Source organism: Spermophilus citellus (assembly GCF_964194105.1).
Source record: "Spermophilus citellus genome assembly, chromosome: 5".
NCBI classification, from domain to species: domain Eukaryota; kingdom Metazoa; phylum Chordata; class Mammalia; order Rodentia; family Sciuridae; genus Spermophilus; species Spermophilus citellus.
Window position 1 is genome coordinate 21315583 of NC_138186.1, and position 12390 is coordinate 21327972.

The 12390-nt window shown below is 44.9% G+C and overlaps 1 protein-coding gene across 3 annotated transcripts in view; it reads left to right on the forward strand.

Moving 5' to 3' along the window:
• The first annotated feature begins 8887 nt into the window (after positions 1 to 8887).
• SLC22A23 (solute carrier family 22 member 23) overlaps positions 8888 to 12390 on the forward strand; it is a 187925-nt gene continuing 184422 nt past the window's right edge. For all 3 annotated transcript variants that reach the window (XR_014021915.1, XM_081293786.1, XM_081293787.1), the window contains exon 1: positions 8888 to 10113. Coding sequence is in view for 2 of the 3 variants with exons in the window: in XM_081293786.1 (XP_081149912.1) it covers positions 9457 to 10113 (657 nt within the window). In the remaining variant the exon portion in view is untranslated. The remainder of the gene's footprint in view (positions 10114 to 12390) is intronic.

Below are 12390 nucleotides of genomic sequence, written 5' to 3' on the forward strand. Positions count from 1 at the left end.
GCTTCATCCCTGCTGTTCCTCTGACGTGGTTTATATTTCCCTTTTTTCCACCTTGAAAATTCCCATCTATCATTCTGTTCTTTCTTCTTTTATTCATTTAGCAAATATTCATTGAGTGTCAGGACCTGGGATAGGCAGTGGAGCTACAGAGAAATATAAATCAGGTGGTCTGTTCTTAAGGGACATATACTAGAAAATGGAGTTTCACATGAATGTCCTTAGATTTATGTTTCCAGCATTTTCTGACTGATAAAAGACTCTGTTGAAGACCATTGACCTGGAGGCTACAGCCTGCTCTGTTTCGCTATGTAAAAGCAGCAGGTTATTCCATACATGTGTATTTTAAAACCTCCCTAAAGACGCTACATTAACTTAAAGAAATGGAGTCACTGAGGAGGCTAACAAGAGAGGAGAAAAAGCTCTGAAAAGCTAAAGGAAAAAAAAATGATTTAAATGCATTTCTAAATTGATGATGAAACTATGATAAAAAGTGAAAATGTAAACCCAAACAGGTGAGGATGGAAAGTCACAATTATCATGTCTGTTGGGTGGGGATTGAAGCTCCCTCTCCTGATGGCCTCTTAGACAAGAGCCTGGGCCTTAGCTAACAGTTTTGCTGTTGTTGGTACATTTAATATTTTGAAGTATCTTTTTTTTTCATCAGTTACTATATTGTTTTTAATAAAAATTTATTTTTCAATTATTCATAATTATGGGCTTCCCCATCAACTTTGTTTTCCCAACCATTAAACTTTTACTTGATTAAAAATGTCACTGCCAGGTACAGTGGCGAATGCCTGTAATCCAGTGGCTCAGAAGGCTGAGACAGGAGGATCCTGAGTTCAAAGGCAGCCTCAGCAAAATCAAAATGCTAAGCAACTCAGTGAGACCCTATCTCTAAATAAAATACAAAATAGGGCTGGGGATGTGGCTCAGTGGTCAAGTGCCCCTGAGTTCAATCCCCAGTCCCCACCCCAGCCCCGAAAAATGAGATGGAATGTATACAAAGTGAAATTATTGGCTTAGAGCTTAAAATGAAATATTAGTGCTTGGAAGAGTGTTAAATCAGTTTAATTTTGGACTTACAGAAAATATTGCCGAGTTCCCACATAACTCACACCCAGTTTTCTTATTATTAGCCTCACACATTAGTCTGGCGCATTTGTTACAATTAATGAACCAATTTTGATACATTTTAAATTGAGGTTCCTCCTTTACTGAGATTTCCTTAGTTTTTACCTAATGCCCTTTTTCTGCTCCAGATCCTGTATTACATTTAGCCATCTGCTCTCATTAGGCTCCTCATGGCTGGGACAGCATCTCAGTTTTAATGGCCTGGATCCTTTGGAGGAACACTCAGGAATTTCATAGAATGTCCTTCAGTTTAGATTTGCCAGGCGTTTTCCTCATGGTCGGACTGGGGATATGGGTTTTCGGGGAGAAAGATCACAGAGTGCTATGTTCATCCTGTCACGTCAACTTATCAATATTGATGTTGACCTTGATTACCTGCCCAAGGTTGTGTTTGTTAGGCATGGTTTATTTCTTTTCCTCCCCATCCTCTTCCTCCTCCTCCTCCTCTTCCTTATCTTCATCCTACCTCTCCTTCTTCTTCTTTCTTTTTCTCCTCCTTCTCCTCCCTCTCCCACCCTCCCATTCCATCTCCCTCTCCCTCTCCTCCTTCTCTTTCCCATCCCCCTCCCATCCCAGCTCCCTCTCCCCCTCCTTCTCCCTCTCCTCTTTCTCCTCTCCTCCTTCTCCTCCTCCTCCTCTTCTTCTTCTCCCCCTCCCCTCCCCTTCTCTCCCCCTCCCCTAACCCTCTCCCTTCCCATTCTCCTCCCCCTCCCCCTTCTCCTCCTCCTCCTCCTCCTCCTCCTCCTCCTCCTCCTCCTCTTCTTCTTCTTCTTCTTCTTCTTCTTCTTCTTCTTCTTCTTCTTCTTCTTCTTTCTTCTTCTTCTTCTCCCCCTCCCCTTCCCTCCCCCTCTCCCTTCCCATTCTCCTCTCCCTCCCACTTCCCCTCCCCTCCCCCTCTCCCTTCCCCTTCTCCTCCCCCCCTTCCCCTTCCCCTCCCCCTTCCCCTTCCTTCCCATAGGGTACTCTTCGGAAGGAAGTCACTATGCGCTGCCTGCTGTAAAGCAGTAGGGAGTTATGCTCTACCTCCTTGGAAGCAGAGTATCTGCCTAAGTTATTTGGAATGTTGATGCATGGAAGATTTGACTCATCAACTATTTACTCAATCACTTATTTTATTTTTCAGTCATTTAATTTTAGTGAATATGGATAGTTATTTTATATTTGGGGTTATTATCCAAAGTACTTTATTTCTCAAGTTGTCCCAGCTTTGGACTTCAGGCCCTCTTTCAGCTGGCCCCTGTGTCCCTTCACCTTACTGATGGTGAGGGCAGGCATTCAGCACCTCCTTACTTTCTGGCACTACAGGATGCCCCATCATCATCATAGGTATTTCCTACTCCAGTCCTAGAATCAGCCATTCCTCCAAGGGTCTCTTTTGAATTGGAGACAGGTATTAAACACCAAGATTTGGATCCTGGGGGTGCTTATTACCACTACTGTGTTAAGTCACCTTGTAAAGAGAAAAAGTGTTTTCCTCAAAGTTCAAAAATCAAAAGTTTAGTTTCACTTTTTAAAAATTCTGTGAACTTTTCATGCATGTAAGAAATAATTTTAAAAATTTTTAAAAATAAAATAAATAAATAAAAATAAAATTTAAAAGTTTAAATAAAATTCTGTGAACTAGGAAGAAATGTCTCAATGACTTTACTCCATATATTTATACAGTCTTTTTGCTAAAGGCTTGATTAATGCAAAGCCCTCTGAGATGACCCACACAGTAGATTGAAAATAATATGCATATATAGTCAACTTTTAAAACATGAGGCCTTTAATAAGTATCAAAAGGTTGGCACTGTGTCAGTGCCAGGAGGAAATATATGATGTTCATCTATAAGTCCTGGTATTTGGATGTTGTATGTGTCAGGATGATCTTAAGTGAAGAAAAGCAAAGGCTACTGTTATGGTTTAGCTGGGAGGTATCCTCCAAAAGCCCATATGTGAAAGAATGCAAGAATTTTCAGAAGATACATAATTAGCTTATGAGAGGTGGATTGATCCACTGATACAGATTAACTGGGTGTAACTGTAGGCAGGTGGGGTGTGGATGGAGAAAGTAGGTCACTGGGGACTTGCCTTTGAGATTCTCTCTCTGCTTCCTGGTATGATTCCTGAGCTGGTTTCCTCTGCCAAGTCTTCTGCCATGATGTTTTACCTCACCTCAAGCCCAGAGCTATGGTGTCACCCAGCCATGGACTGAACCTCTGAAACCATAAGCCAAATTAAACTTTTCCTCCTTTAATTGTTTTTGGCAGGTCTCTTGGTCACTGAAATAGCTATGTCTGATTTCTAGCAAAGAAAAGCCAACATCAAATTCTAGATCACTTTGTTAGACCAACTATCTTTTATCTCAATAAAAGAGTTCAAAATTAAATGTTGACCAAGCTTTTGAAAGTAACTGAGCTCTATCAATTACTTTGCAATGGAGTAGCTTTTCACAGGAAGGTCTTATTTATTTTCACATGGCCTTCTCATCAGGAAGAATGGATCTGGCTGGTACTAGATGAGTAGGTAGTTTTTTATTGAAATATTACCTGTAGCTTTCCATAGGATACTTTATGTGACATTTTTATTACTTCTGCCACTGATCAAAAGTAGCCTTTTCATTTTTATTTATGATAGGTTTTGTAAATGTCAAACTCCTTGTTAAAGAGTCAGAGTTGACATTCCAAAAGTCAAAGGATGATATAAATAATGTTCAAATACGATATACACAAGTACAGTTGGGAATCATTTTATATTGCTTTCTCCCACCCTCCAAAAATCAAGGTTACCCACTTTTCAAATAACTACTTGAAAGGAAGAAAGCAAGCTGCTATAAGAAGAAAGACACATGATATTCATTATGTGATCTATCCATCTATAATTCAAATGTAAATAATATGAATATACAAGTAAAACCAATATGATATTTATTTAGTATGACTGGTACTGTACATTTAAAGTTAATTAATTCTAACACCAAAACCTTAGAATTGACTTTCTCAGAATTGTGGAGGGATTAAAATTAAGTTTCCATCAATTTCAGAGGTAAGCCAAAAACTCTTTTTATTCTTCTGTAATCTTTAAGGGAATAAACTTATTCAAGCATTTTTGAGATTAGCGTGTATCTTTCAGCTCTTTTCATTATTTTCTCAATTTTTAGGAAATTATAAATTGGTAGATCACTTAACAAGCTTTCAAAGGAAGAGAGAATGACAGCCTCTTAGAGAGATCAGTACATTCAGAATGCTAACTTAAATTCAGAGTCACAAACTCAGATGCTCTGGGGAGCTAAATGGCATGCCTGTGGATGTGTGTTACTGCTTTCCACAGAAGCATGGCCTACAAACACAGGGCATTAGAAGGACTAGGGCTTCCAAGGGAAAAAGAGAAAAGAGTATATAAGATATACAAAGGAACATAAGGGACAGAAAGAGATCAAAATGTATGCGCTTACTAAGCAACCCATAAATTCCAGTCCCCTATAAGTTTTCTGGTATGTAACAAAGCAAAAGAAGACCTCAATAGAAGGAGACCATTTAATCACACGAAGCTATGGGCTAATCTTTGATTGGACCAACTTTCTGGTCTGTTTTCCTGACTGACAGAGATGGTGAAGTAAACTGAAACCTGGAAATACACCAGACCACCTAATTGGAAAACATGACCTCGTTCCCTATTTTCCAAACCCTAGGGAAGTCCTGACTGTTTGGATCATACATATTCCACTTAATTGTGAGCCTGAATAAAAACCCAAATTAAGCCCTCAAGATCACTCTCATTCTGCTCTGGGAAGTGTGTATCTTTACCTTTTGCTTTCTAAGAAAGCTCCTCTCTTTACTAAAACCTGACTTTTCTTCAATTCATCATCATCTTCTTCTTCTTTCTTCTCTCTTCTTATTTTTTTTTTTTCCATGTGGTCAAGAGCCGTGAAGTTCTGAGTTGGAGTAGTAACCTCTGCATATGGAGAGACTGCCTCAAATCCCCTGATAACAAAAGAAATTCCAACCACATTTTTAAAAAGTGTTCAATTTCTCAATCTTGAATGGTAGGCAATTGTTATTCTGGAAACATTGCTTATGATCTGTGAGCTGCATTTGGCCTATAAACCACCATCCACAAGCCAATAACTGTCCCCCAGACCTTCATATTGGGAGTTAATCCATTAATCACTAATCACAACAGGTTACAATAAGAAATGGGATTTTCAAGTTCATTCAAATTCTCGTGTTGGCCGATTTGAATATTATGCTTGAGAATTTGAACAAATATGAAAAGCTTGCTTAGTGACTTAAGAATCACAGTAAACAGAGTTGTATGATCTTAATATATGGTATCATCAAGATGTAATAACTGGGCATACTTACTTATTCAACAAATATGTGTTGAGGGTATTGCAGGTGCCAAGTACTGTTTTAGCAATCAGGAATATAGCTGTGAACAAGGTACCTATCCTGAAAGGTGCTTACATTCCAGAGGTGGGAGGTAGTAAGTCAATTAGTAAACAAGAAAAACAGCAACCAACAGGCAGAAAATTACAAAAGTAATTTGATAGAATTGTATCTGATAGTCTTTCCTAAACTAGCCAGTGGAACTGGAGGCAGCTGGAGTGTCAGATTCTTCCAGTTTACTCCTTTTGTTCTAGGTTTCATTATGAGGTCACTTGTGTTTTAATAAATAGAAGAACAGTTTATTTTAAAAGAGTTACATTTTAATCTTCTTGACTAGATTTGGGGAAAATGTGAATCCAAGAGGAACTTTGGAAAACCTCTAATCTAATAAGCAACTTAATTACAATGCCTGGGTCAGGGCTGCAGGAGGATTCCAAACCTTGTATGTTGATTCTTTTCAACTTCAATTTTAGATGTTACCATTTTCAAGTATGTTTCCAAATTCTGGGAATGTACCATTTGAGGATTTTTATCAGCTTTCAGGAACAAGGACTAAAACTTCAAAATGAAGTTCCTTCTTTGGGGTCAGGGCTTCTCCCACCTAAAAATGCCATTAACAAATATCTTTTCCTTTTTTATTATTATTTTTATTTCAAGGGCAAGCAAAACATATTTTATTTTTTGTCTTTTGTAAAGTTGTTGAATTTATTTTTATTGTGTATTCTTTTTTTTTTTAAAGAGAGAGGAGAGAGAGAGAAAGAGAGAGAGAGAGATAATTTTTAATATCCATTTTTTAGTTCTCGGCGGACACAACATCTCCATTGGCATGTGGTGCGGAGGATCGAACCCAGGCCGCACGCATGCCAGGCGAGCGCGCCACCACTTGAGCCACATCCCCAGCCCCTTATTGTGTATTCTTAAAGTGTACAATTTAGAAAGACCCTGTCTCAAAATATACATATGTACAGAGAAACTATTGCCCTCCCCCCCCACCCCTTACAACACTCTCCTGTGGTTTTGTAATCTGCCTCTGCATACTAAAATAGAGAGACCCTTGAATGTTAAATCAGAAGATCTGAATTCAAAACCAGTTATTTGCTGGGGGCACGGTGGCACATACCTGTAATCCCAGCAACTCTGGTCACTGAGGCAGGAGGATAGCAACTTCAAAGCCAGCCTCAGCAATATAACAAGGCCCTAAGCAACTTAGCAAGACCCTGTCTCAAAATAAAAAAGGGCTGGAGATGCAGCTCAGTGGTTGAGCACCCCTTGGTTCAATCCTGGAGAGAAAGGAAGGAAGGAAGGAAGGAAGGAAGGAAGGAAGGAAGGAAGGAAGGAAGGGAGGGAGGGAGGGAGGGAGGGACCAGTTGTTTGGTTCTGTGGTGAGCCAGCTCTATGATCTCAGAGTCAGGCATCTAACCCTCACCAATTCCTCTTGAAGACCCTGGAATGTGAGAATTCAAAAGCCAATATCGAAAAGTTGCCTATGATTGTTATTATTCTAATTAGAATGACCATTTTTAAATCAGTGGCTATTAAACTGATCAAGTATGTTTATGTATTTATGAAGAATATGCCACAATAAAACTCACCACTCTGTATAATTCATAGGCAACAAAACGAAATTTTAAAGACCCTCAAAGGCTTATTTTTTGATGAACTATAAGAAAATAAATGAGTCCTAATGACCAAGGGGAAAAGAGATGGAGTCAAACAGAGCAGACCTCTTTTGGAAAAGACAGCACTGAAGCAGAAATAAATGAAAATACAAATCATGTTATATACAAATTCAGAAACAGAAATGCAGATTGTATGTAACAGTTGCAGATAGTCATAATAAATTGCTGACATTCATTGAGCACTTACTCTGTTGCAGGCATGGGGATCAGCACTTTGCATGAATTAGCTCTTTAAATGAAAGGGTAAGGTAATAAATAATGAGAGTTGGAAAAAATCATCACCACATATACATTGTGCACTATCACTCACTAAAGTTCTTCAAATATGTGCAGGTTTCCAGACCCATTTCTACAAGATTTGGAGTCTTCTGCAACCCATTAAGTCCCTTCCGCCTGTTGTTGTCTAATCTCTCCTTTCCAACCACTAAGGAAAATTCACAAAAGCCCCGTCTGGTCTCCCCAAGCCTGGCCTCCTGAGGGCTGTCTTCAGAAGCAGTTCTTCCATGTGCAAGAATTTCATGCAGTAAACACATGTTGTCTGTAACATTGAACTGCGGGTTAAAAATTATGCAGCATATACCTAAATTATACAGCACGTAGTTGAGCGAGTAGTGGAAATACAAAAGTAAACAATATATGTAGCTTACCGGGTGTCCTTTTGGAAAGCAAAAACATTTCTTTACTTTTATTTATTTGTCCCAAATAAGACTAGAAATGGATTGCTCAATTTAAGATTTTCATTAATGAACTCCTCAGAATATGAAATGTCTCCAACAAGTGGGGAAACTAGTGTGAAAGGTACCCTGTAATTCTCATTGGTGTCGGGGCCCTGGGTACAGGAGGAAATATGCTAATACAGACGTTTGCCGCAGGGCTGGTGTTATTTATATAGCGCTGGCTGGGCAAGGTTGGCGCTGGAGCAGGGAAGAGGAGGGAGAGGTTAGTCTTGTGTGAGAGTATAGATGTGTGCGCCTGTGCACAGGGCATTCCAAATGTGAATTCAAGATCCTGGGGAGGGGGCGGGGAATGCCTTTGCCATTCACGTTTAAAATGTGTATATATATAACTTGTATTAGCGATATGTCCTTCTACAGCCTTGTGCTTATATAGCATTCATTTTGGGGTAGGGGGAGAAATGGAGATTTGGGACTAGGTGCTGCGGTCCCTAGCGGGTGACCGGACGTTGCGGGGTGCTGGCAACCTGGAATTGGCAAATGCTCCTCCTTGCCCTTATTTGAGCCTGGAAAACACACACAGGGTGGTTTTGAAGGCCGGTGACCCTCAGACCCGGAATGGGGTACCGGCGGCTGGGCAGTCGGGCACCTCTGGAGCAAACAGAGGTCACGGAGATCCCACGCGTGTGGGGTGGGTGGGGGACCCGCGCGGCTGCGGGAGCCAAGCCTCTAAGAGCCCTCTGTCTTGACGCTGTCGGCGCACACCGATTCGGCGGCGACCCCTGGCCGGCCTGCGTCCCTGATCTGCACCCCCTCCCCCTCCCCCTCCCCCAACCCGCGCGGAAGGGAGACTGACAGGGGATCCTGCGGCCAGTCGGGCCCCGGGTGTCCGGTTTCCCCCACCCCCCTCCCGTGGATCCCGAGCGGCTACTGCTGCGCGTCCCGACTGGAGGGGGCGCTCGAGCGCAGGAGCCGGGCGCAGCAGGTGCCGCGGTTACCTCCACCTCGGCGGGGGGAGAGGGGGCGGGCCGCGGCGCCGGGAGGGGGAGGAGGAGGAGGAGGAGGAGGAGGAGGAGGAGGAGGGAGGTCGGCTTCAGGAGCCGGAGAGCGCGGCCGGCTCCGCAGGCTGGGTCCTGAGCTCGCGGCTTCCGGGGGCGCCCGAAGTCTGATAAATACATTGCGGTGCCCGGGAATAGCGGCTGCCTCCCGCACCGCCTCCCTCAAGGCCCGGAGCCGCCGACAAGGGCGCGGGTCGGGCGCGGCGCCGGCTCCTCCTCCTCCCGCGGCGGCGTGTAGCAGCAGAGAGCGGCGGGCTCGGCCGCGGCACTGAACCGATGAGCGGCGGCGGCTGAGGGCCCGGACGGCCTCTGCCCGCCTCTGCCAGGCGCCCAAGCGGGGCCGCAGCGCCCGGGGCGCGGGGTCCGGCGGGTGACATGGGGGCGACCTGACGCACTCGGGGCCGCGGAGCGCCCTCTCGAGAGCCGCGGGCCCTGCTCGGCGGCGGCGGCTGCGGGCGCCCGGCCCGGCGCGCTCTGCCCGGGGCGCCCGCGGAGCTCCGCCGCGCTCTATGCGCCTCTTCGGGCGCCGCGGGCCCGGGCCATGGCTATAGACCGGCGGCGTGAGGCGGCGGGTGGCGGGTGCGGGCGGCAGCCGCCTCCGGCGGAGGAGAACGGCTCCCTGCCGCCCGGGGACGCGGCGGCCTCGGCGCCCCTCGGGGGACGCGCGGGCCCGGGCGGCGGCGCGGAGATCCAGCCGCTGCCTCCGCTGCATCCCGGCGGCAGCGGCCCGCACTCGAGCTGCTGCTCGGCGACTGGTGCCCCGAGCCTCCTGTTGCTGGACTACGACGGGTCGGTGCTGCCCTTCCTCGGGGGTCTGGGCGGAGGCTACCAGAAGACCCTCGTGCTGCTCACCTGGATTCCAGCACTATTCATCGGCTTCAGTCAGTTCTCGGACTCCTTCCTCCTGGACCAGCCCAACTTCTGGTGCCGCGGGGCCGGCAAAGGCTCCGAGCTGGCGGGGAACACAGTCAGCGGCCGGTGGGGCGATATGGGCAATTGGACCAGTCTCCCGACCACCCCCTTCTCCACGGACTCCTGGGGAGCCGCGGGCAACCGAAGCAACAACAACGGCACTTATGGGGGCGACACGCCACCTCTCCCGTCCCCTCCGGACAAGGGGGATAACGCCTCCAACTGCGATTGCCACGAATGGGACTATGGGATCCGCACGGGCCTCATTCGGAATGTGGTCAGCAAGGTAAGGGCCGCGACCACCCTGTCCCCATGTCCTTCTCAGGAGCTCTTTTCCCCCTGGGTAGCCTCCAGCCTACCCATCTGACCCTCTCCCTGCAGATCAAGGTTCAAACCAAAGCCAGAGGGAGACTAGAAGTTCTCCAAGTGGTGCTGGTCTCTGTGTACCTGGATTCTTACTGATTTAATTCTTTGAGATCCACCAAAGACGACATTTATTAGGTGCAAAGCTAGGGCTTTTTACCCCTTCTGCGGTTGCGCTGCGTCCCGCCTCCAAAAGGGCACCTCAGCCTTTATCAATCTGCACCCCAACCCCTGTCCAATGCTCCTATGGAAAAAGATCCCCTCGCTCCAAAACCCCTCCATTACCCGGCTGCCCTTTGCTAGATGTCACCCTCACTCAGGCAAAGATGGCCCACCCCCAGGGTGAGGCTGCTGACCTGTCACCAGGCGGCCCTGGAGGACTTGCCTCCTTCAAGGTCGCTGGTTGGAGCCAGGATCAGGGCTCTGTTCTTTTCACAGGGTAGTTGTCCTTGTGTCTCCCACAAAGAAACATCTATCCATGAAAATTCTCAGAGATTTCTCTTTCTCTAAGTCCTCAGCCATCCCACGCTTGGTTTGGACAGAGTCTAAAGGCAACTGAAGAGCTGAAGTTATAGCCAAAGAAGCAAAGAGCTTTTGAAAATTCCTCCCCCTCCCACTCCATTATCCCCACCGTGGTCCAGCCCTCTCCAAAGATGTTGGATTTTAGACTTTGCCACACCAGTGTTCTCTCAAATGTTTTCTCAAATGTTCTCAGGACTTTAGTAAACATCAGTATAGGAAGGATGCTGGGAATATTCTGGGGCCACCATTATTCTTGCACAGCAGTTACATTGTTTTGAGGCATTGAGACCTGGTGAGCTCACTTTGTCCTCTGAGTCTGAGTGGTTCCCCTTGCAGAGGTATTGCATGCAGCAAGAATGTTTTGTGAGAGAGGTGTGTGGGCCTCAAAATGAAGAGTGGGCAGTGTTAGACAATCGTTACCCTAGACATCTATAATTTTTTGATTTTCTTAATGTATAAGAGACATCATATGCCATCCGGTCAAGCAATTTGTGAAACAGTTTGTGTTTTTTACCCCATAAATGCAGTAGTAAATGTAGATTCCTTCCGCTCCCGCCCTCTGGGCAGTTCTGAGCAGTTTTAGATGCTTAGTCTAAGTGCAAGAATGGAATTTGACAGTTTATGATAGTGAAATGTGCAACTTGCCTCCTGGTAAATCTGTGTTAGTAAGCAGTTGTAGCTTCATGGATGTGTAAGATGAAACTCTTACATCATCATAACTATTGTTTTAATCTTGTACTTACCTAGCCAGAAATGCTCTGTCCTGTGGGAACTGTCTGGTTTAGTTGTCCCAACTGCTCTGCAAGGTAATTAGGAAGATCCTTCCAGGTTGGTTCACCTCTATCCCCTCATTCCCCGTCCACCTTACCAAGTCTCTCCTTTCCAAAGGTGTTTTTGTGACTTATTCTCTTTCATGGAAGCAATATTTCTTTTCTTTTTTGCTTAACAGCACAGAATATTTCAGAACAATGACTATTTAAGTCATCATGTATGCCTGACAGAATGAGGATTTGGAAATGTTTTCAAATGTTTGAAGGCTTTTCCAGAGCAGAGAAAGAAGAATGGATGAAAGGGGTGTGTGTGAAGAGTGCTTTGTGTTGGGGTCAAAAAAGAGGTTGAACTTCAAAGTTAGAAGGTGGGAAAGAGTATCTTTCCCCTAGCTATGGAACCCCAGGAGATAGCTATTCAAAACTCTATCAGGCATGATGGGAAAAGAGAACAAATCTTTCTTGAAAATAGACTTTGGAAGGTATTAAAAGCTGTGGTTTTTTTTTTTTTTTTTTTTTTTTGTTTGTTTGTTTTGTTTTAGTTAGCACTCAAGAGGGTCACAGGTAGCACTAATGTATGTGGCATGCTTCTGGGGGAGTGCTTGAAGACATGTTGCAATTCCATGGCACCACCAGAGCAACACTAAGGCCTGGGAACAATAATTAGAGGCATGTTTTCTCATACAGTAAAGACCAGAAAGGACATATTGATTTTCACAGGCCAATACGATCTAAATAAAGGACTGTCCTTCTACAGTGTTCTATAACAAATGCTTTAAAGATCTTTTCAAGTGCATTTTGGCACTAAGATAGACTTTTTTCTCTGCTGGCTGTATACACTTAGATACTGTATCAGATGTGCAAATGTGGAATGGATACTGTGAGGAGTGGGGGAACTCTAGAGGTCAGGT